The sequence below is a fragment of the Stigmatopora argus genome, chromosome 1, assembly GCF_051989625.1.
Source record: "Stigmatopora argus isolate UIUO_Sarg chromosome 1, RoL_Sarg_1.0, whole genome shotgun sequence".
In the NCBI taxonomy this organism is placed as follows: Eukaryota; Metazoa; Chordata; class Actinopteri; order Syngnathiformes; family Syngnathidae; genus Stigmatopora; species Stigmatopora argus.
The window spans coordinates 10640547-10665176 of NC_135387.1; the positions used below are offsets into that span (position 1 = coordinate 10640547).

The window sequence follows — 24630 nt, forward strand, 5'->3', positions numbered from 1 at the left end:
TGTATTTACTACTAAAAAAGTGTGCTCATGCCCTCTGTTGGCTAACCTGGGAACTACAGGTAACTTCCCGACAATGTCTATTAGTTTTACATTATTTATTAGCTCAGAGAGTAAAAATACAAAAAAATGGGCTTTAAGACTTGTATACTTCCCTAGAATATGAATATATATATACAAAATGCCGTTCTAACGCAGTCTGTGTCCTCGCCAAGAAGGAGAACAAAGCGAGTTTGACCTTGAGGCCTACCTCTGAGCGGTCTAAAAATAAACTATCACTAGTGTGGTTTATACACCATGTCCAAATTTAGTCAATTCTCTATTTTCCCCCATAAATCTACAGTAGCCTTTGGTCATTTGCCATGTGGGTATATATATATATATATATATATATATATATATATATATATATATATATATATATATATATATATATATATATATATATATATATATATTAAACCAAGCTCTATTGGTTTGGAACATGAAAGGATTCCCCCCAAAACCAGTGATTTATAGGGTTTAACAATAACCTAAGGAACCTGACACATTTGTGTAAAATTATGTAAACAAATAACCTGGCTTTGGGGTGTGTCTCATAAGATGAATTTAGGTTTTTCAAAGCAAAGCCATCAGAGAGTTTTGAACTCCTCACACAATATAGTACTTCATTATACTACAACAGAATTTTCTGTCTTTGCTCACGGTAGGACAACTTCATGCTGTCCAAATAATTGGATGGAGCTGATGAAAGCTGCACAGATGGAGCAGTTCTAAAGGTCATGAAGGACTGTATTTGGCAAAATGTTAGTTTGTGATTGGGTGGACCGGCGCATGAGTGGTTAGCGTGTCGGCCTCACAGTTCTGGGGTCCTGGTTTCAAATCCAGGGTGGTCCACCTGTGTGGAGTTTGCATGTTCTCCCCCGGCCTTCATGGGTTTCCTTCGGGGACTCTGGTATCCTTACACATTCCAAAAACATGCATGGTCGGCTGATTGGACACTCTAAATTGCCCCTATGTATGGGTGTGAGTGTGCATGGTTGTTTGTCTCCTTATGCCCTTCAATCGGCTAGCCACCGATTCAGGGTGTCCCCCGCCTTTTGGCCCGGAGTCAGCTGGGATAGGCTCCAGCACCCCCTGCGAACCCAATGAGGGTAAAGTGGTTCAGAAAATGAATAAACGAATGAATAGTTTGTGAATTATTTCTCTTGGACTGTCACATACTGATGCCCTGCTTGTGTATTTCCCTTACAGAGGCCAGGTGTGTGGCGGTGGGCGGAGCTCCTCCATCACACCTGTGTTACATCTCGTCAGCACATCATTTAAATCAGACCTGGGCACTTTGGTACTCGAGGGCCGCTGTGGGTGCAGGTTTTTCTTCCAACTGATCCAGCACAGAGTTTAACTAATTAGATTTCTGCTGAAACAAGAAGCACCTGACTGCAAGCCAATGATTGCACTTCTAAGATGCCAGTTTGGTGTAAAGGTTTCCTCTTATGGGTTGGAACGAAAACCTGCATGCACTGCAGCCCTTTGTGGAATTAATTGCCCAGGTCTGATTTAAATACTACATGCCATCCAAGAGGAGGGTGGTGAGATATTACCTTGCTAGTGACAACACAAGTTTACCCTCTAGTGCCTTTGTTGTTGATAGAGCTTGTAAGATGTACATTTGTCTTGTTTTTATTTGGCCTTTGTTGTGAAAGTTGTGATTGTAGTAGCGGAGTGATTCGGATGGCAACCCCATTCACGTTCAGTGTTCTATGTGTGGGTACAGTAAGTGATGTGTTCAACAAACAATCAAAAACACAACACAAATTCACTGTATTTACAACACAATTGTAATAAATTCACCATATTGTACTTTAACCAATCAACATAAAATATAATTTGACAACACAATGAGACACTTCCTTATTTAGATCTTGAAGATATATAAATTTACGTTAAAAGGGCTGATTAAACTGTACATTTTCTGTAACTTTATCTCTCTATAAAATGTAAGGGTGAGGTTATAGGTTAATGTTTGTTTCAACTTTAAAGGTCTTGTTACACATACTGTAGACAGATACAATATTAAAGGGCAATTAGCATCACGTTAACATACAAACAATGCTGCAACTCTAAAGCTATTTTTCTACGTTCACAAAAGTGTAAGGCCTAACATTGACGGATGCAGGAGTGTATTTCAAGTAATAAACTCCCCCCAAAAATTCACATTCTGAGGACTGAACTGAATGCTTTCAAGCACATAGTCAACAAAAGCTGTTCAGTGCACAGTTGCCGTGGTTTCACCACCAACATTTTTGGTCTCAAATTGTGCAACACATTATATATATATATACTTTTTTTTTTAATCAAGCAATAGTCTTGGTTTCTAAAAACAGGTTCTGATTATCTAACTTCCAGTTCAGGGCCTACTTATTTAGCTTCTAAATTGTGGGTTTCCAAAATACTGCTTGGGGCAATTCTGCAGCCCACTGCGCATTATTTTTGTGACCTGCACCATTAACTATTAAAATAAAATCATTTGCCAAGGGATGAAATGCTATGAAAAAAAGGATGGGGATGAACAACTCAAAGGATTTTCTAGATATGCAAAACAAAAAGTAAAAAAAAAACTCTCTTCATGAGGATGAATGAGCGTTCCGTATTTTATTTTTAGAAGAAAAATAGTTTGTTGCATTTTCAGTTTCTTGTCAAAGTCCAAGTCATCAATGCGAAACTGCTCATTACATTTATTAGTGTGACAAAAGATTTTGGATTTAAGTTAAATAATTCACTTTTTTGTATGCGGCCCTCAGTTTTAACACTCCTCTTCTGATTCCTCAGTTACAAGGCTATAAAACACACACACACACACACACACACACAACTATTCTGTGGAGTTCCTCAGTCGTCCTCCACTTGCCCGTGCAGTAATGATGAACCATCCGACAGACAGCCTCTAAAATAGGCAATCAAGGAATGCCTCAGCTGAATCTGGCTGCGTCTTGACAGGAAGTGGCCCTCATCAGGGTAAATCTGTCCCAGAAAGTAGCAAGTAAATGTCTTTCAGGAACTCTTTGGTCATGTAGTCATTTCTGTTACCTGCATGGTGTAGTTGGCACCGATACTGATCAAGTGCTTGATGAGCTCTGCTGAGTGTTGAAAGTGAACATTTGCTATGGAGAAGATCACAAATGTTTACATCTGCTGCTCAACAACCGTATTGCAACTTGATTGGCATGGGAATCCAAATGTGTGTGTACCATCTGCAGTCCCATGGGCGAGAAACAGTGTTCCTCCCTGTAGGCCTCTCAAGTCCGGAAGAACTTTGGACATCTGCATTAATTAAATAAATAAAAAACTTAACTATTTATTTAAAAGGGCTGATTAAACTTAAATTAACTATAACTCATTAAAACCACAATGTGAAGCTTTATTGCCATTTTTTGTGGGACCAATTTAATCAGAGAATACATAAATGTTCACTATTTTATGCTCTGGCCCAATAAAATATAAAACCCGTCATAGACCTCAGTTATCATTGGAGTTAGTCTGGAAAATGACTTGCAACGTTTAAAATTGTAAATCAGGATGAAGGAAATATAAAATGGGAATGTGAACCAGCCAGAAAACTGGCACATATTTAGTTTTTTCTCCCAGGTGTAGTAGTTTTCTAATACTATGGCTGCACATGCCTATAGAAGGTGAAAACTATCAAATCCCAAAGCTGGCGTTCCATCAGGGGACAGACAGATGCTTTAAGACCTCATACTTCCTTCCTGCTAACAGGACTAACTAATTAGTGTCCATTCACCTTATCTCTAATCATTGGTCGTCACTTGAAGAGCAGCCCCCACCCTTTCCCCATCACAGAAATAGAGCACTCTGGCCCAATTCAACACAACCCGCAAAGAAGATAAACGTCTGCGACCTTCACTTATTGGACCGTTGTGTCTTTCAACTTAGTCCCTTTGCTTCCTTCCTCTTCAAAAGGATATAATAGCCACATTTTCGTTTCTGACCTGAATAGCAGCATATAATGTCTAAAGAATATAACATATCTACAAGAGGGCTGGGTGATCTCTATAAAAAAAGGATAATGATTTTTTTAAAATCATATTCCCCTTAATTATTTTCTCTTTTTTTTCAAATTGGTTTTTATGTTGTTGATTATTTTAACTGGAAGTTTCTATACATTGGTTTGTATCACTTTTTTTTCATTACGCTAGCAGGGATTGGAAAAATAAAATGTATTTTGTATTTTTGTTGATAATATTTGTCATTTTCTTCATTTGTGTATTACATGGACAATTTACCTGGAGTGGACTAACCTGTCTGAAAACCATTTACACGAGACTCTCTTTGATGGACAATTCATAATCTGCTGAAATAGTCACATTGCTAATGAATATGTACTATATATTTGATTAAATATGCTTTAAACTTTTTTCTATGAGACGGTCCATTTTAAAAAAAAAATTGAGATGAATTACAATGAAAATTGGTTGCTATAAGCAGCTCACTTGATAGATGTTTTCCTCAAATGAAGGCAATCCAAAATATCGCTCTGAGAATGCTGACGCTGGAAGCAATAAACAAACAGAGAAAGAAGAAAAACAGCACATCAACACAGGTATTGCATCTGACTTACATGTGTGAAGGAATTGAATTAACCGCTCACCATACATGGTCCAGTCAACCACAGGAGACTGAGCTGCAGCGCATCGGATCATCCCCTCCGTGGACCTGAGCAGCATTAGTGTCAAGTAACCGCCATAGTCCTGCAGACGTAAAGTTACTTTAAAATTCAATTGAAGATTTACTCGCACATTGAATTATTCATATTGCGCTGGGCTGCTAGTTGCTCTCACAACTTTTTTTTGTTGATAGATTGCTTGTTAGATTTTTCTGTTTTTGTTTTTTTGGTGGACTTGAACTATGAGAGCAAATCAAAGATAAACCCCAACTTCTGACCCTACATTTCAATGCTGGTCATTGTCACTGTCACACTGTTTTCCTTAGGTTGGAAGGAATAATTTTGTAGCATTTTTTGCTGCTATTACACCAATAAGGATTTGCCACCTTTTGAAATATCCCATAGAAGAATTAGGAAGGACAAAAAAAATTGAACTGTATAGTTATTTGTGCTTAAATTGTCTGAGTTTGTAAATCATGCTGTGTTCATACAGTACAATACTTTTCGGTGCATTTTTTCATTGTTGAATGAGATTTTATGGAAGGGTTAGAACTTAGCATTAGTCGGATAAACGTTAAAACACGAGTGTTTTGAGTGATAAGCCTAGCCTAGAAACATTAAACTTGGATTACAACGCTTCACTGTACAGTCAAGATGAAGAAACGGGGATTAGCTTTTCACACCTCGCCAAAAACGCCAACCCTGGTGGGGTCGATGAAGGGCAGCTTCAGCAAGTACCTAGAGAAAGATATATTTTATCAGGAGCATAAGTAAATAAAGGTAAAAGAGGCACACATTCCTTGTTATTGAGTACAAACAAACTCCCATCAGAATCAATTTTGAAAAGTCAACACAAAAGCTTATAATCAGAACAAACCGCTTGAAATGTGTGGATCAAATACATTCACAATTATTCATGGAACATTTCCCTTTTCTTTCTATTCAACATAATGCCAGCCACTAAGAGTGGCAACATATTTTTCGAAATCCAGGCGGTTTGGCCCCAAAAAAACATGAACATTAGTTGTTGACATATTTGGTGTTATTCATGCCACTGATCGCGTATCATATAAACTTCTGTTAAGCAGCTACACGGTTTGGTAACAAGTAAACTTGTCCGAATTCAAACATTTGGAGTATAAAAGTAATATAAATGCTGGCATTAAATTAAGAGACTTCAGTGAGCTTGCGTTATTTTCTTGTGAAGATCACGTACCCCAGAGCTGCTATCTGGTCATCTACGTCCACCTGCCCAATATTCTGATGGAGCTGCTGTAACATCCTGTGATGTAAAGGTTAAAATGAGCTGCAAATCTATTTGACGGACATCCAATTTGAAATAAATCCACATACCTTTGACCTTGGCACCCTGAACCCCGACCGTCGAGCTGAGCAACAATCACCTCCCCTGACCCCACGAGCACCCAACCCCAGTCCAGCCTAAACTCTTCTGTGACTTCCTGACCTCCAGGAGAGCTGCCACTATTATGTACAAAGTCAAGTTAGGACACAAAAAATAAAACTGTCTTAATCACCACTTTTCAAAAATAACTAACTGAAACACTAAAACATTTATTCAAGGTAACCTCTACCCAAATGATCAAGCATTGAAGCTAACAGATTACAGTCAGTATAAATGATAATGAAATGTGCTTAAAATGGCTAACTTATTTATCATTCTGTGACACTTTTAAAATGAAAATATCCTGAAGGCCACGTAGCTACAATGGGAATAATGAAACTCTCTAGGATGAAATGTGTCCCTTTAATTGGAGTTGAGCCTGCAGCTATGGTGGCAGTTCAGTGTGAAGGTCGCCGTGGAAGAAAACAATACCCACATGATGAGCAGAAGGCCGTAGAGGGAGGACTCGGAAAAGCCAAGAGGAAGGGTGAGCTTCAGAGGTAGCTCTGCACATGAGAAGGAAGAGGCGTCTGAATCCCCTTCACATCATCAAATTGGCATTTGCTTAACACTACAAAGCAAATCTCCCCATCCCTACCCAAGTTGCTCTGATGGATGGTGTGGAATTGGGTCTGAACTGTTGTTTTGGTGGACAGCATTGACCAGAGGGGCTCATTGTTCTCCAGAATTGAATAGGCTGAAAAAAAGACAGTCATTAAAAGTCAGAAATTATGTATGAGACATGACAAGATAATGGCTGACAATCAACAAATAAATGCTATATAGCCCTTCCCTTTTGGTCTTTAAATATTTATCTCAACTTATCGTCATGTATTATCATTGTATTGGGAAAGACATTAAGAAAAAGTACTGCATTGACAAAGTCTTAGGGCACCTTGGAGTTGGCAGCCCTGCACTATCCTCAAAAGACTTTCAAGAAGCTTAGAGTCTGGCATTTGCTGAAGAACAGTTGTGAGGTTAGAGGTCAATAACGGCTCGCTGATTTTGTTCTATTTCATCTCATTGCTGCTTCAGGTCAGTGCTCTTAAGATCTCCCGCATCAAATCCACCCAAGTATGCTAAATTGACCTCTCTTTCTATACGAGGATAAAAATAGATAGGAACACAAAATGGGTCGAAATATTTATTTTACTTGAATTTAAATTCTTGTGTCAATTCACAAATTTATTTTTTTAAGCCAAATTATTTATTTCAAGATAAAGGCAATTTTTTTTCGTGTTCGTCCCAGTGGAAAAAGACTGTATTCATAAAATAAAACCACAGAATTTTCATTCATCTGTTTTGTTGTAAGGGAGAAAAACGTAAATAAATATCAGTATTTCCAGGAAGTAGCGGCCTGACAAGGTGCTAGATATTTTATCAATACCGGTGCTATTTTAGGCAATCAACTGCAAGTATACGAGATTGCCTCCCCTTCCTCGTGATGTCAATATTATCACACGAGTGTGTATGTGCTTGGGTATAACGGAAGTCACAAAATGGGTGCGCTCGGAAGCGCTGCCATTTTTAGTGCTGGTATACTTTGAGCAAGTTTGTTCGGGTGAAGGTCCTTTATGCTAAGTGTTGTATTTCCCTTTAATAGGTGTGCTGGCATTTTGTGACTTCCCTCTAATTACATAAAGCAAACATTTGTCTGCCAATTCACTCACAGTCCATCTCATCCAAATTGAGAAGAAGTACTGATGGCGCTCCTGGACCTATACAAGTGTCACAAGAAGTAAAAAGCATACAAAGTTAAAAAAAAATTTTTTTTTGATATAAACAACAATGCCATTGTCAACATGTCATGGCGAGAGTTTTGCCTTTGCAGTGCAGGATGGCGTGCTGCGCGTTGGGACTTATGTCGACCTCAAAGAACGTGCATCCTTCTCGCAATCCGCAGGTGAGGCATTGCATTGGAAACATACCCGAGGTGGACACACTGACAGAGAGCACATGCACATGTTGGGAGAGGGAGGTGCCAAGGACCACCGAGTTAGGGAGTACAAAGTGTGTATTGCTACCTGTATAAATGCCTCTGTTGTGCTGAAACTTCAGTGCTCAGGAAGTATCTGGGTGGAGACATCAATTCATTTTACACTTTAAAAACCAGGGGTATACAAACATGTTAAATTACATGTGACATAAAGTACATTTAATTACCCAGTGTTAAATAAATTATGCTATACAAACATATTGTCCTTGTCTTGCATTCTATGAGGCCATTTTACATTATGATTTTTTTAATCACTTTTGTTCTATCATTTTTATTAATATTGCATATAAAATGGCAGCTTTTTTGGCTGTGGAATCTAATACTGAGTTTTTCTCCGGCACATCAGGTTTTCTTAGGACTGTACTCAAGATATGTGCACTTTTCTGAAAATGGGAGAGAAGTTAAAGAAAACAGACATGATTTTATTTTAACAAAGGATATTGCAAGTAGAGAGGCTCTCGGGAAAAAAAACGACTAAAATTGCAGTTTAATTGCATAAAAATCTAACCCTTTCCCAAATTGTTCTTATTATTAGTGACTGGTTGAAAAGTGCAATCATGTGTTTTTTAATTGCTCTTGACCAGGGGAGTCCCAACTATTCCACAAAGAGCGGCAATGGGTTCAGGTTTTTGGACAATTTAACCAATGAGGTTTCTTCTGTAACAAGCACCTGACTGCTATCAGGTGATTAGACTTTTAAGACACCAGATCGGTGAAAATGTATCCTCTTCATTATTTGGAATGAAAGCCTGCAACCACTTTGGCTCTTGAGGACCAATTAGGACACCCATGCCCTAGACAAGGGGTGGAAAATTATTCCACAAAGGGCTGAGATGTAACATCCTTGTTGTAGACAAATGTTTTAGAGAGGAAAAAGACAAAGGAAACATACATGACCTGCTTGTTTTCATCATAAGACACCATTTGTGTCACCTCCCAGGCACCGGACGTTATATGCTTCATTTCGTCCTTGTCTGACGCAACCTAAGAAACACAATAGTTCTTTATTCATCACTTTTTGTTTTGATTTTGTCAAGTACATTATCTGCACCTTTTTGGTAAACATGGTGATGTGGTGGAAGTCACCCTGACCACCTTGTGTCACAGGAAGAGCAAGGAAAAATCTGCTTGTGTCTTTCAAAAACAAAGGCTCCTGGTTCTGAAGGAGGAAAAAGAAAAAAAATTATAGCTGTGAGAAGAACATAGGGTCGTGACAATGGGTACTCGGGCGTTTGGTCGCCGGACTTTTGGTCGCCGGACGTTTGGTCGCCGGTTGTTTGGGTCCGGGCGACCAAACATCCGCAACCAAACGTCCGACGACCAAACGTCCGGCGACCAAACGTCCGGCGACCAAACGTCCGGCGACCAAACGTCCGGCGACCAAACGTCCGGCGACCAAACGTCCGGCGACCAAACGTCCGGCGACCAAACGTCCGGCGACCAAACGTCCGGCGACCAAAAGTCCAGCGACCAAACGTCCGGTCACGGTGACAATGACCTCTCTGTAAACTTACCTGCCTAGAGATCCAAAAATCTGAAGAGTCCTCATGCCTCTGAAGAAAAAATGAAATAAACAAACAACAGCGCTGAGTGAAGTCCTCTCTGAATCAGTGACGATAAATTTGAATGTGAAAGCAACGGTCCTGAAGTCAGGATATCATTTTCTTAAGCTAGACCACAACTAACGTGAGCCAAGGAATCCTGTGAAACTTGAGGAATGAGAAGCACGTACCACACGGCAGACTCCTACAACGCCATCACACACTGTCAGTACTGATGCATTCTGGGCCCGAGTGATCCACCGCACAGCGAGGTGCGTGCTACTGATCCACTTCACCATGGTGATATAGAAATCCCTGTGGGGGGAAGAAGCCAGGAGTGAAATGAGACCAAAGATTTTGTGTTTTCTGTGTATTTTATTTAGGTTACCTTAGCCTTAGGTGATTGGGAGGCTGCAGTTCAACAGTGTGCGTTATGCCAAAAAGATTAACCACAGATAACTTGGCCACAGGGTTTGACTGACCTGCCTGGTGAAACATTTAGAACAATATTGGAGGGTTTCTTTTTTTTTTTTTACCAAGCAGCATCTATTTAATGCTTAACCTATTATAGGACACTAATTTAACTCATTGTGTGGCATTGATGGAGCTAGATTTGTAATCTGCGAGCGGCTGGCAGCAAATCTATGTATCTAAACATTTTTAGGGGTGAAACGGTCCACATGGATATCTTTAACCTCTTTGGTTTTGCATTTTCAGTTTGGTTCATTAATTCAACCAGAGTTCCACCTTTGATATAACCTTTGATATTAGAATTGTGAGGGAGAAGTGCTAACAACTTGACCAACGAGCCACCCGGTTTGATTCAGTACAATTCTGGTTAAGTTTTATGGATTTTTTTTCATAGAAATATAACTTAAACGCACTTCTGAGCAGAACTAAATTCCTGGGGGAGTTTTTGCAGGGAGGCCTTCAAGTCTCGGACAGTTTTGAGAAAAATGGTTACACGTGAATGGTTTGCAGCCATGATAAATGCAAGCGGAAAGCCTCGGCTAGAAGACTCTCCCAGATGTGAAGATCACATTTTGTTCCCACTTATAGTATACTAAAATCTTAGAATTGTGGCCCACACAACTGAGATGGACACAATTGAAACGCCAGGTCTTGATGAGGTTCAGTTTTTTTAAAAGCCCAAACATTGTGACTTTCCCTATCAAGTGCCACTATCATAATTAAAATGAAATATAGTAATAGCACCTTTTAGTTTTGTTGGTGCTTTCCACCCGTATAGGTTGGATGAGCATTGTAAAAAAGTTTTATACATGTCTCATATGACAAAAGAGAAAAAAAATCAGCATTGAGCTGCAGTGTGAAAATAGACATTATTCCACCATAACTCTATCATTAATTTAGTGTTCTTCTCTCACCATGGGATATGGATACTGCAATCCTCGGGGGTAGGTGCTGCCAGTGAACTGGGCCAAAGCCATGTTGGGTACCAGTGTGTCATTAATGGTGAGATAAGCCAGTTTCTCTCCATCAGGCGACCACCAGTGGGCCAAGTGTGAGTGCAGAATCTCCTCTGTTGGGAAACATATACCTCTGTGCAAGTATTGTGATGTCACTTTGAGCTCCTCTCATTTAAAAAGTATATATTTCGATGGCTTATTCATGTGTCCGAGTCCCTTGCCCCCAAACGGAATTGCTAAATGGAGAATCTTATGCATTTTTTGTTGTTTATAAAAGGTTGTGATTTCAAGGCATGTTTATACAAAGAATACCCAAATAATCACATATTTTGTGGGTAAACCTCATCTTCTGTAACTCGCTTTTTGCCATCTTTGTTCTAAGGCTAAGCACCATCAGATAGCATGTTGGTACTGAGACCAAACCAAACCTCTCTTTAGAATTAGAGAGGCATGTTCTCTTTGTCGGATTATTACGGATTATAGATAAATATTGTTTGTCTCCATCATATTATGACATATGACAGGACTACAATATCACAGTGTGTGCATTAAATAATGGTGAGCCTGAGTACACAGAGTTGCTAATCAAGGCTAAAATTGATTATGCAATCCGCGCATGAATCTGTCTGTATTTGTCAGTGTAGTATTTTTTTGGGGGGGGGGGTTAAACTACTCGTATTACTGTAGAGTTTCCCAATGAGAAAAGACAATATCTTGTCTCATTGCTCATCTTAATCGTGACAAGTAGATGACTCACACCTTCATACAGCCAGTCAGCAAGCCCATTGAAAATGACGCCATCCATGCCAGAGGAGGTGATCCTCAGGGAGTTGCTCCTTACGTCCGACTGGTAGTAGATATTGTTCTCAAAAATGTAAATCTGGAGCCAAACAGGAGCATTAGCACGTTCACTTGAGAGAAAAAAAATGCTGCATCCCTACCAGTTGTTGTCCTTGTTTCCCCCATGCAGCATACTGCAGCACAGCATTAGGAACTTCTGGAGGGTTTAGCTCTAAAACCTCCCTGAAAATCACACCAACATAAGGACAAGCACCAAAGCCAAAATGGCTGTAAGTGAAAACACACACTCACACACTTACACACAAGCTACCTGGTGTATAAGTTGTAAACAATGTAAGAAGCCAGGAAGGAATGTCTGTACATCTGGTGGAAAGAGAGGAAAATCCATCACACAAAGCAAACAATGACTCCGACCTGCAGGTTGGAGACACATGAAGGTGACCCACATTGTGCAACACATCATTACAATCTATTATCACACCTTTACAGTCTGAACGTGTGGAGAAAAGAAAGCTTTCGCATGAGCACACAAACAACGAAATGTATAAAGAAGAAATTAAAGAGAAATAAGACAAAAAAACTGCAAAGAGAAAAATCATGGCACATCTGTTAAACGCAGGTGGCGGGATTATTTTCACAGCCGGTGTTTGTTTGTGTGTCCGTGTGTGTGTAGCACGGATAAATATAAAAACAATGCACACGCCAACAGACTCTTTGATTCAAGCCATTTCGAATATTGAGAAAAAATCACGAACCTGGAAAATGAAATGAATACTAACAAGAAGGTTTTAAACAGACGAGATGTGAGTGATGACAATGCTTACTTGTTTGACATCATAAGCGAAGAGTGCGTATTGGAGGTCTGCTGAGAGTGAATATTTTGCCACCTTAAACGCCACCTGATGAACAAAACAAATTGCTTACCCATGCAAGCGTCGTGTGCACATTCATTCGGAATCCACGACCAAAAACACAAAAACATGAAAAGCAACTTACAAAGGTGGTGTTGTTGAGCAGGACTTCAGTCTTGTTGAGAATGAAATCAAATTTCACCACATGATTATCTCGGTTCCTGTACACAACTTCAGAATCTGAGCAAGAAGACAAGAAACCACATTGCTTACTTTCAGGATTCCAATAATAAAGTTCAGTTTCTACATTAACCTTTTTATTTTTTATTATAGAGGTCCTTCTTATCTGCAATAATGTCATACACGCCAAGCAGAGCAACTTTGATTCACTGCATTTTCTTCCCAAGCTATTTAAAAGTAATTTCAGGCAATAAAACTACTGCCAATGAAAGTCCAGTGCCTGGTTCCTATGGCAACATAAAGGACTGAAAGCTATGCAAGCGGCCATGGACAGCAGAAAATGCTCAAAGGGCTTCTTTGAGCATGCTACCTTATTTATTCTGCGCATCTTTATTTGTCCTTGTTTTTGAAGGTTGTGCTCATTCCTCTCTTATTACATAATGTTGCTCTAAAAGTTAAGTTGAATGCAGAACTGTTTAACAAGGACTCACGGACTGTTTTTATTGAAGTATAGATTATTATGTAGAATGTTGCTCAGGCCATCTTCCCTTATGCATTGCATGAAAAAATAGTCTAATGCATTGCTTGAGAAACACAATATTTAGATTAGTTTATACATCTTGCAGATCTAATTTAGATGTGTTTTTCTTAACACAACCGTTTTAACAGATGGGTTCAAGTGTAACCCTTGAAATATTCCCCAGATTGCATTTAAACTGCACAGGCTAGCAGACATTTGGACACGGCATCATCAATCTCAACTAGAAACTAATACAACCACCATCATCTGTGGACGGAAAGATTTCAGTGTGTTTCTAATTCTTCATCACGGACACTTCAGATTGATTTGACATGCTGCATTCTTTATTCTAATCATACTTTTTTTGCGAGCGTGTTAATCATCGTGTACTCTGTCAGTAAATTAAATTGATAATGTTGCGTTTGTGTAGATTTGGATTATGTTAGTGGTAATGTATTGTCAAAACATTTTGCTGATCAAGTATGTGTTGCTTGTGCCTGCTTGTGCAGCAAAGAGATTAATTGAGTTCATGCCAACAGAAGTCAATGCCTGTGTGGTCATGTGTTGTATGAAGTAAAAGCAGCAGCCTTGACAAATGTCTTAAATTATAACAATCAGTCACCTGCAGAGACATGTTACAAAGCAATGCCTCCAGTAAGTGAATGTGTGTCTATGAATATTTGAATATTTCAACACGGGGTAACATCAGTACCACTGCATGAACACAAAACAAATGATTTCGGACAATTATTCCATCAGAATTCTGGATGTGATTTCAGATAATGTGCCAGTGACTCATTGGCTGCAATTGATAGGGAAAAAGCACAGATTATTTTACTTCCACCCTTCCAAGTCAAAATGGATTGTACGTCAATTGCCATCAATGACAGCCAATGAGATTAAAGAGTTTTGCAACTTCTATGTCTTTGCAGAGATGGATTTAAATTTATATTCATACATTTGGGTTGATGGCCTTTTCATACTATAAAAAATGATTGTAAATTGAAATTGGCTGCCAGGATAAACACTGGCTTTTAGTATTGTTTTCCACCTTATATTTGTGTGCCAAAATCATACCGATAATAATGAGAATAACAAGAAACACATAATAGCTTGTTATTGTTCTCATTTGCAGGGAGCATTAGGGGACACAATATCCTGATGGCACTCGCATCCAGGTTGCTTCTCGTAAGTGCTCACCGCTTATCCATTTAGCTTCTGGGTCATGCACAGTGAATTCTGAAGAGTACAGATCATCTATGGTCAGCGCAGACTTGCTGCTTCCTGGGAAATCGGCTAAAGAAATAGAGAAATGTATGTATTAAAAGATAAACTGAACTTTGCGCTACAAATCTCCAGGACACTTTAGTGAATCCCTGCATTTCATGGAAATCTACATGTTTATATGTGGGTGGGATTGTCTCTCTTTTTTTTCGTTTTTGGGGGGCTGTTAGTTTTATAGATAAACAATCGATAAAAACATAAATATTCAAATGTTACTTCTTTCTTCAACATGTCAGTGTAAAATAATTATCTATTAGATCAGCTGTGTCAGCATTAAGGCCCTCCGCATCATTTTGTGTGACCTGCAATAGTGAATCATGTGCATGGTCTTTGTCGCAAAAATAAAATTCAAATAAAAATTCTTTAGTCCTCAATGAAAGATCGAGGATAACAGAAATAAGAGAATATTTACTTCTAACCTGGACCTTTTTTGGCAAAGATGCATTGGAAAAGGTGACATTTGTTGTTAATTAAAAAAATAAAAAATAAAAAGGAAACACAAAAAGATCATTTTCACCAGTTTCACTCTATATATTTAAAATGTGTTCGCTTTTTTTAATTAAAGAAAAAAAATTAAAAGGCAATATTCACCCTTTTTCTTATGTAGAAGGATATGCATAATTTTTAGCTCGACAATGTCTTTAAATCATTTGTCTGCTATAAACAGTGGTCTATTAATTTGATAATCAATTAGCTGCCTTTTAGACAATTAATCGTGGCAGTCCTAGTCGGCAGACATAATGGTCCAGCAAAATAAACCGTTAGTACAATGTGGTCCAAGACTGTTGACTGATGACTTTGGCGCCCTTGTTTTAGATTGTCTTTCACTGTGATACATTATGACATTTCTCAAAATGATGCGTGCTTGTTTTACCAGGCGTGAGGACGACCACAGACATGCTAATGAGGGAGCAGACGACCACGATCACCAGCAGAGAGATGGCGATGCCTTTCCAGTTCCTCTGTGGCGTGCTGATGTCCACAAACTCCTGCAGACATGTACACACACACACACATATATATTTTATCTATGGACATTTATGCGTCCATCTGTATCACACATCCAGCCAGCCAGTTGGAAAGTTGCGCATTTAATTAATTGGGCAGACGCACACAATCGAGTGTTCCGCACACACCACTGAGCCATGGGCGGCTTTCTGACTATTAGTTCAAGGCTTATGATCCGATTCTCAGTGTGCACGCTGTGTGAAATTCCTCAGAGATAGACTTGCTACTCACACTCACTTAAACTGACTGGAAAGGCAGGAATGAGTTCAGGCGCAAGAAAGATACTGTATGCACAGTGTCTGCCGGACAAAAAAGAAGTACGCGAAGAAGCAGACCTGATTTAACTACTATTCCTCTGTCCGATTTTTACAGCAATTGTCCTCGTTAGGTTCACAACTGACTGTGTATATTCTGTTTTACCTTCAGCGAAAGGCGTGGTACTCTCTGGATTGGCCAACAGGAATGAAAAGGTGTGTAGAAAAACGACTATTCAAGCTCAAATTCAAAACAATGGATAATTTCAAACAGGTTGTTCTACGACCATGACAGAAAGGTGAAAATATAGTAAATCTATGTGTTCCTTAAAACTGAGCCCCAAGTTTTTTTTAAAAGTACATTTGACTCATTGGCTGTCCCTGCCAATGACAGAAAATTGATTGGTCGCCTGTCGCCGTCAATGGCAGCCAATGAGTTCATATAAACACAAGCTACTGAAACATTCTGTTCCTGTTGAATATTAACAACGCGATAGAATAGAGGAGAAAGGAAATGACCATTTCATTTTCAAAGCAGAGAATAATTCTAATGATTAAAGGAAAAGGATTGTGAACTTCAACTGATATTTCAATACAACGGCAAGGAAATGGCCAAGGGGATGTCAGCAATTCAATTGAACCTGACATGCCTGTTATATTGGATTGTGGAGAGGGGGTTGGTGGTAAGGGGGTCCCTGAACACCCACAAAACAAGTCATGCAAACGCAGGTAGAACATAGCAAAATGTTTTGCCTTGATTTAAAACACAAATGGAAAAATACACACTTGGATTCAGACAGAATATAAGATTAAAATCTTCTGACTAGGATGAAATGCGAGAAAATCTGTAGAACTCAGCACACTGTAACAGACTTGCAACCACTAAAGAAAATATTCAAAGGTAGTCATTCAACCATCAACCATTCTCATAACCATGTCCATTTTCAACAGGTCATCGAAGCAGTATACAAATAAATTGACATGCTTTACTTGTCCCCCTGTCAGTGCACATGGATCATTATCCCACCTTGTGAATTGGATCCCCAAAAAGGGATGCTTTTGTGCATTCGGCTCCTCCCGTTTACGACTTCATTTGCATTTATGAAAACCGTCATACAGTAAGAGATTACACATTTTCAATTGTCGCACCTGCTCACGTTGATGATTGAACCAACAGAGGAAATCTTCTAATTGGACGCTCGTGAGGATGCAACACAACTCAATGTGAGAGAAAAGAATGTTCACCCATGTTTAACGTCACATACATCGACTGTCACTCGTAGCCAGACACATTTTAGATATTAATTGTTTTATCAAAAAAGAGCGCACAATCCACGCAAGGCGCATTCTAGCAGCTGCAAGTTAATGGGAAGGTTTCAATACCTCATCTTGCTGATCTGCCTTTTGCTTTTTCTTGCTGGGATCCCTAGAAGCTGTCATGGCACCGAGTCCACCTCACCCTGAAATGTGCACCGAAACCTCCCGGTAATAACATCAAAATCTGCCTCTGAGTCGTTTTAACGCTTCAATCAGGTTAGCTGTAACGTTGATTAGCAGAACTTCCGCAGTTGACTGCCAAAATAAAGGTCTACAAAGTACATTTTCAAATACATTTCTGTGAATGGTTCATTAAATCACTGGTACAAAATCTTATTTGATATATGTATTATCTTACAGTTGTAGTAATGGTTGTTGTTGTTGTTGATTATTTGACCGGCACCGCATTATTTTAAATCCAGTCTAGATTAGATTGATTGGTTGTTAGATTTTTAAGGATTTATGACTAGGTAAAAACGTTAATGTTGACTCAAATAAATTATCAACTTTTATATCAAGAGTGTGATTATGTGACATATGTGACATTTTTTAACTAAGGTGTGGAATAATGGAAAATATATGGATTATACATATTGACTTATCTATAGGATGTTTAAATGAACGAAATCACAAAAGGTACAATTCACCCACCTGGTGTCAGTTATGCAACAGAATAGTTCTAAGGCTTCTGAGTTAATCAGCCTTTTAATAAAGAAAACAGGTTCATATTTCTTGTAAGTTTACAATTTCATTATAATGAGATTATTGTTATTTCTCTGAACACAATGAAGTTTTGCAATGTTTGCATTTTGGTTGATTACATTTTTTTTACTTCCTTTGGCAAAACAATTCCCTGGTTTTACAAAAGATTGACAAAGTACACGATTGATTTTTTTGGCGCTGTCCAGGTGCTGAAACGATAATGCAATGCGTGTCAGTTTAGAACAAAACCAAAAAATCAGTCAATGACAGCCAGGAAACACAATGTGAGTTATGATTATTTAGGAATTTAAGCAAAATATAGGAATAATCCCTAGGCCAGATGTTTTACATTAAACATACTGAAATGCACACCTGATTTACAGTTGGTAGGCTTTTAACAAAGCTGCAAATCAATTATGTTAATTTCACAATTTTCCTCCTGATCACACAGACCCATTTCAAAAACATGTAATTCTGTGAATATGATGCATTGGAATATGTACTTTAGTCTTTTCGAAAGCTTGCTTTAGCAGCTGTGACAGGATGGAAATGTTAGGTGTTGCAATGAAAGCCCTGAGGATAAACGCATGCTGTTCAAGAAGCCTAAAAATAAGACAAGAGGGGGAAAAATGACAAATGAATTTCAACAGAGTAGGATAGCGAGTGACTTTAAAACAGGTCCGTGTAGACTTTTTGAATGTATCCATGGCCATTGTTAGTTTTTGGTTACAATTGACATCAATACATGCAATTCTCTCAATATTCCTCTCAGCTGTTTTTGCCCTCTTATTGTAAATGACTCAAATTTGTTCCATTGAAATGGGCATATGGAAGAGAAATATTCATTTAAGCCTAAATGGCGGACAAGAGAGGTAGCAAATGGGTTTAATGGCCACAGATCAAAGTCTGAGAAGAATGTTATGAATTCATGCAATGTAGAAGGAGAATCATATTTTTGGACTATAAGTCACACCAGCCAAAGAATACAGAATGAAGAGGAAAAATATATAAATATAAGTCGCATTGGAGTATAGGTTCCATTTTTGTGATGGGATTTTTTAATTTTAACAAAAAACAAGAAAAAAAGTAAGAATAGTAAAATGGAGAACAATAGACCAAATAGTCATGTGTTTACATAACAGTGTTTCAGATCATTAGAGGTTACACAAAATTACATCACAGCCTGTCTGTGGTCAAAGAGAAAATAAAAAAGTGTCTATATTTTGAGTATTAGTCGGAAGCCCATGCAAATTATGAAAAAAAACTCAACTTACAAAATACTGAGACAAGGAATTAAGAAAAGATGTGTAGATATCCATGAAGATGTTCACCATGTTTGTTATATGTTAGTAACCAATAAATATATACCCTCACCAGCAACAGTGTTCCCAATTGTAGTAAAACCTCACTGTTTACTCCCTTCAGGCATTTACTCATTCCATCTAAAAATGGATGGGTTTCTGCCTGAGATAGCAGGTGAATGTAATTAGCCTACGGGCAGGATGGGAAACCCTTGAGTCTGGAAGCTGGAAGTGTGCTTGAGTTGCAATTCAAAAGCACAAGGGAGCCTTGTCCCTTTAAATTTTCTCCAATAGAGGCCTGAAGTTTCCCAATTGGTTTGCTTTAGTATTCAGTACAAAAAAAACATTGCGAAAGTAAAGAATACTATATGCCATTTCTTTAAATGATTGCGAAATAAGCAGGCTAAGAAGCATTTTCGCTTAAAATCCATTCATGGCGTTAATTTTTTTTAAAACACAATACATTTTAATTGATTTAATTTAGATTGTTTACTTACATCCCATTGCAAATTTGTGTGCAAGAAATGAGCACCACATTTTATGACCTACATCAGAATGAATAAACAGCCGTTATTTTAATACTTCTTTTCAGGCAGTAAATGCATATAGAGTAAATTTAAATCCCATTTTCTCATTGCCAACCCGTAAACGCTTCACAACTATTGGGGCCAAACATGAGCAATATATGCAACTAGTTGTTTACTCAAACACTTAAAAGTCACTTCCAGAATGAACTGGATGACCATTGTGGGGAGATTAAATGTTGGGATCCTAGCCCCAATGAGGATGTGTCACGAAACTAGGACAAGAAACTATCAACAGTGACCAAACATGTCCCAATTTAATACTGTTACCAACAACAGAGACACAAACCTGCACATTTCCCCAAATCTTTTAAGCTGAAAACCTGCATACAGAAGTTTCTCACAGGTGTATTGCTGAATAAAAACACGGACTAATCCTCCCTTGCAAAACATGTCTCTGCTTTAACAAAAGCCAGAAGAGTGTTTCCTGGTGCACCACTTCAAATTTCATGAAAACACACTTCAACTGACTGATCATACATACACTGAGCCGAGAGGAGTTGTCCATCACAGATGGGTGCACAACAGACATTTATTTTCACTACAAAGACATGGACACTCACACACACACACAACAAAAAAACTCAAAATGTTTTAGCAGCAGCAAAAAGGTCAGAGTGACACCTCACCTCCAGAAATCTCAGTTCTGGTTCCATCATCTTGGTCTTCAGATAAGAAGCATGAAACTCTTCTTCACTCCTTTTGTCTCAAGCCCAAAATGACTGAGAAAGGAAAGCAGAAGCTCGCCTCCTCTCGTCACTGGCATCTGTCGAGTTTCTCTCCCGTCGGTAAACACACGGGAGAACCCCTCCTGCTCGCGGCTGCCTTTACTACTTAAGAATTGGTGTCATTCATGAGTAAAATCGGTCAACCCAGTTTCACTTGGCATCTTCAGTCTGATGATCTAAATCTGTGTCAGAGGGGATTTGCCTGTTGAGGCCCATTGAACTGAATTTACTTACTATTCCAAGTAGAAAAAGGAGATCTTTGATCTGTAAACCAAAATTTACATCTTTTAAACCCAGAGTAAATCCATATTGATGCAAACGAAGGTTTGGTTGTGAAGCAACAAACGTCTCATCTGACTTACAGCAGGCGTTCAAAGTCAATCCATTGTGCTGAGACTAATTTAACAAATAGAATAAGAGGTGTTGCAGCGCTGAAGGAGAAAGGGAATTGGAGTGGATGTGAGGTCAGACATTGCAGATTCCCAGCAAAAGTGCAAGGTGACTTTGTTCTTAATAAAGACTGTTTAAATTGCATTGTAACCTGTTAAGTCGTATCGTAATTGTTGCATGATTGCATCATTGTTCTTCAGGTGCATTTTAACTACAAAGCTCCTTATCATAGAAGATAAGACTTAAATGACAGTATCAATCATGATAAGAGCTTTTTATAACCTGAGGGGACCGTCTGCAACCTTCTAAAATACCCCTGGAGGGCAGCCATGTATCTGAAGGTTTGTGATTGATTAAGAAAAAAGCTTTTCTGTTTCTGAAATGTTCAGTCATTTCTTCTTTTTTCATCTCAATTATTGTTATTTTTGCCTCCCAGCATTCAAGTCGGTTGCTATCAAGAATGAAGACATCATGCATGCAGCAAAATACTTGTTTTTAAGACTCTCCATCAGCTTTTGTTCAAAGATGAAGCAATTTGACATATTTGTCCTCAAAGAATGATCAATGCTTTCCCTAATAATGGCCAATTTTGAAGTAATGATGATTCATAGTGGTTTGTCTCCCATAAATACCTAAACATTGTCATGGTCGTCCCCAATTGATATTAAAAACAAACAAAATTTCTTATTGAAGCCTCTATGCAAGACCGCCCTCTAGCGTTACAATCAAGTATACAGCCACGAGAGGAACCAGATTGGTTCATCAAATATCTCATCTCATCTCATTTTCTAAACCACTTTATCCTCGTTGGGGTCGCGGGGGGTGCTGGAGCCCATCCCAGCTGACTTCTTGCCAGAGGCAGGGGACACCCTGAATCGGTGGCCAGCCAATCGCAGGGCACCCATACCTAGGGGCAATTTAGAGTGTCCAATCAGCCTGGCAGGCATGTTTTTGGAATGTGGGAGATAACTGGAGTGCCGGGAGGAAACCCACGCAGGCCCAGGAAGAACACGCAAACTCCACACAGGTGGACGTGACCTGGATTTGAACCCAGGACCCCAGAGCCGTGAGGCCGATGCACCAACCACTCGCTCCACCGGGCCGCCCTCTTCAAAGCTTTTACTAACTACATTTGATTAAAATGATGTCTAAACAGAAATAAAATACTATAAGGAAGTGTGGGCTTTTTTTCCCGACTGACTTTTTCAGTGGGTACAATACAGATCACAGATCCAGTTGAATCAAATTAGTATATTTTCTGTTCTGACACAACTCGAGAGAAAAATTGTATCTCTATTTTCATGTTGGACATTTTCCAGCTTTAGTCGAGCTGAGCTGTGTTGGACAGTTTGGTTTTAGTGCTAAATCGTTTTGATGAATTATGGTGTATTGCATTGAAAAATGCTTATTTCTTATAGTTTACAAAAATATTTTTCTATTTTAATAGCTAAGCCAGTTTAATTTTAGCAATGTATGTCATATATATCTTATTCGTGTCTTAACTGAACCCTAGAAGGGTAACCTGGTACATTTTTCAGTACGTACCAAATTATTTTTTTTCCTTTCAACACTTGCAGTATGGCAAATTATTATAATATCAATGAAACACATACAGTACTATACATACACTCAACTGTTAGATACAGGGCGTGAAAGGGGTTACCTTTCACGCTTCTGAAATAGAGGGTTACCATTCTAGGGTTAAAATAATGTTAGGTGCAAGTATGTTTTGTAGACCAAAATCAATACTGCACCTTGCCTTTTATTTTAATTTAAAAATGCGTGACTCACCGGACACTAGAGACTCTGAAAACAAATGGAACATGTCAACGTTTACTGTCTTACATAATCAGGAAACTCCAACAAGTGCCAAATGGTTACATTTTCAGTGCTCTTATGCCAGCTACTGTAATAGAAAAATCTCGGAAGCCGGTCCTTTCATGCCGAGTACATAACAGATTCCTTGGATCGATTAAACGTGCTACCCAGGTTGTACTGGGTGTGAAAAATAAACATGGTTTCAAATTTTAAAAAAAATAGCCCACCTTGACATCCTTGGTGGAGTGACACTCAATCTGATGAGAGACTGATGCAGTTTGGTTCATCTTTGCTGCCTGTTTATCCAATCAAATGTGGTTTCCTTCCTTCACGAAGCAAGAAATCTGATGTCTGCTTTCCACCGATGTCCTTTAGCTACAGCATAGTCTGACTAAACAGTCTTCTATCCTGCTAGTGGTGAATTGTTGTCATTTGATGGCCTCCCTCCCGTACTGTGTTCTTGTGGAGTCAAATTCAGCAGGTTGTCCAATGCCTCCCACATACTCTTGGATATGTCTCTTGATCAGAATGTACACTTCTGGCAAAGACGTTCACACTCTCGAGAAAGAACATTTCCCAGCAGGCTATTTGTTAATTTAAAATGCATTTTGGCAGCGTGTGTTACACTAATGTGCTGTTGGTAAAAGGCTGACAGTGAAGCTTTCAAAGCACCAGATGCTGTTTGTTCAAATAAAGAAAGTGAAAAAGAAAAGGAGAGAACAATCAAAAGACATTTAAATTTATTCAGTGGTATCATGTCATTTGGTGTGAGTCGAGAACTTTCAGTGTGCTGCAAGCCTGTCCTTTTATATGCTCCCTCTCGGACATTTCGATTAAATAATATTTATCTCTTATCCAATGATATATACACACACATGATTACAGAGTGTTCATAAAGCCTCTGTATGCTATAAAATATATATGTTTATAACTATACATATTTGTATTCTAATAATATTCTTATAAGCATAAGCATTTACAATGGACTCTTAAGTTTAATGGACTTAGTTTTTAATACAATTATTGAGCAACTCTTCACCACAATATGTCAAACTTTTTTTTATTAGGTCCCAAAAAATTTGTTTTGCAGAATTATTTTGCACAGATAGTTTGATCTTAAGAAAGAATGTTCAGTGCTTAAAAATATTTTTTAAAATATAATAGAAAAAAAGAGATTCTTTCAAAAAAAATTAATACTTAAAAAGTTGTCGGGCGGCCCGGCGGACAATTGGCTAGCCGTCGGCCTCAAAGTTCTGGGGTTGAAGTTTCAATCCCAGGCCCATCCTCACTGTGTGGAGTTGGCATCTTTTCCTTGTGCTAGTGTGGGTTTTCTCCGGGTACTCCAGTTTCCTCCCACATTCCAAAAACATACATGGTAGACTGGTCTGACACTCTAAATCACATTTGTCAAAGTGGCGGCGCAGGGGCCAAATCTGGCCCGGCGCATCATTTTGTGTGGCCCGGAAAAGTAAATCATGAGTGCCGACTTTCTGTTTTAGAATCAAATTCAAATGAAGAGTATAGATGTATATTAAATTTCCTGATTTTCCCCCTTTTAAATCAATAAATGTACATTTTTAATCAATTTTTTCTGTGTTTTTAGTTCAAAAATCATTTTGTAAAATCTAAAAATATATTTTAAAAAAGCTAAAATAAACATTGTTTTAGATCTATAAAAAACTGAATATTCAGGGCTTTTAATCCAGTTCTTTTAATCCATTTATTTAAAAAAAAATCTAAATATTATATCTAAAATGGTCCGGCCCACGTGAAATCAAGTTGACATTAAAGTGGCCCGCGAACCAACCTGAGTCTGACACACTTGCTCTAAATTCTCCCAAGGCA

At 38.6% G+C, this 24630-nt stretch overlaps 1 protein-coding gene across 1 annotated transcript; it reads right to left on the reverse strand.

Annotated features, from left to right (window-relative positions):
- Positions 1–2627: 2627 nt before the first annotated feature.
- On the reverse strand, positions 2628–23249 carry LOC144075698 (inactive dipeptidyl peptidase 10-like). Its single transcript, XM_077603019.1, has 27 exons — positions 23013–23249; positions 15558–15672; positions 14600–14695; positions 12845–12939; positions 12673–12747; positions 12159–12211; positions 11989–12070; positions 11807–11927; positions 11006–11160; positions 10009–10106; positions 9812–9935; positions 9594–9632; positions 9131–9238; positions 8972–9063; positions 8108–8155; positions 7907–8025; positions 7754–7801; positions 6682–6780; positions 6520–6589; positions 6035–6163; positions 5898–5963; positions 5365–5419; positions 4667–4766; positions 4509–4567; positions 3249–3321; positions 3088–3161; positions 2628–3021 (listed from the first exon to the last, which is right to left on the reverse strand). The coding sequence occupies exons 1-27, from the start codon at positions 23070–23072 to the stop codon at positions 2890–2892; spliced, it is 2385 nt and encodes a 794-aa protein (XP_077459145.1). The 5' UTR covers positions 23073–23249; the 3' UTR covers positions 2628–2889.
- Between the last annotated feature and the right edge of the window lie 1381 nt (positions 23250–24630).

What these genes read in the sequence shown, in the direction of transcription:
- LOC144075698 (XM_077603019.1), bottom strand. Translation starts at nt 23,072, where the DNA reads ATGAACCAAACTGCATCAGTCTCTCATCAGATTGAGTGTCACTCCACC. An exon ending in GGAAACAAGGACAACAACTG is followed by an intron (nt 11,928 to 11,988) that starts GTAGGGATGCAG and finishes GTTTGGCTCCAG; the next exon opens with ATTTACATTTTTGAGAACAA. An exon ending in TCACCATGTTTACCAAAAAG is followed by an intron (nt 9,064 to 9,130) that starts GTGCAGATAATG and finishes TGTGTTTCTTAG; the next exon opens with GTTGCGTCAGACAAGGACGA.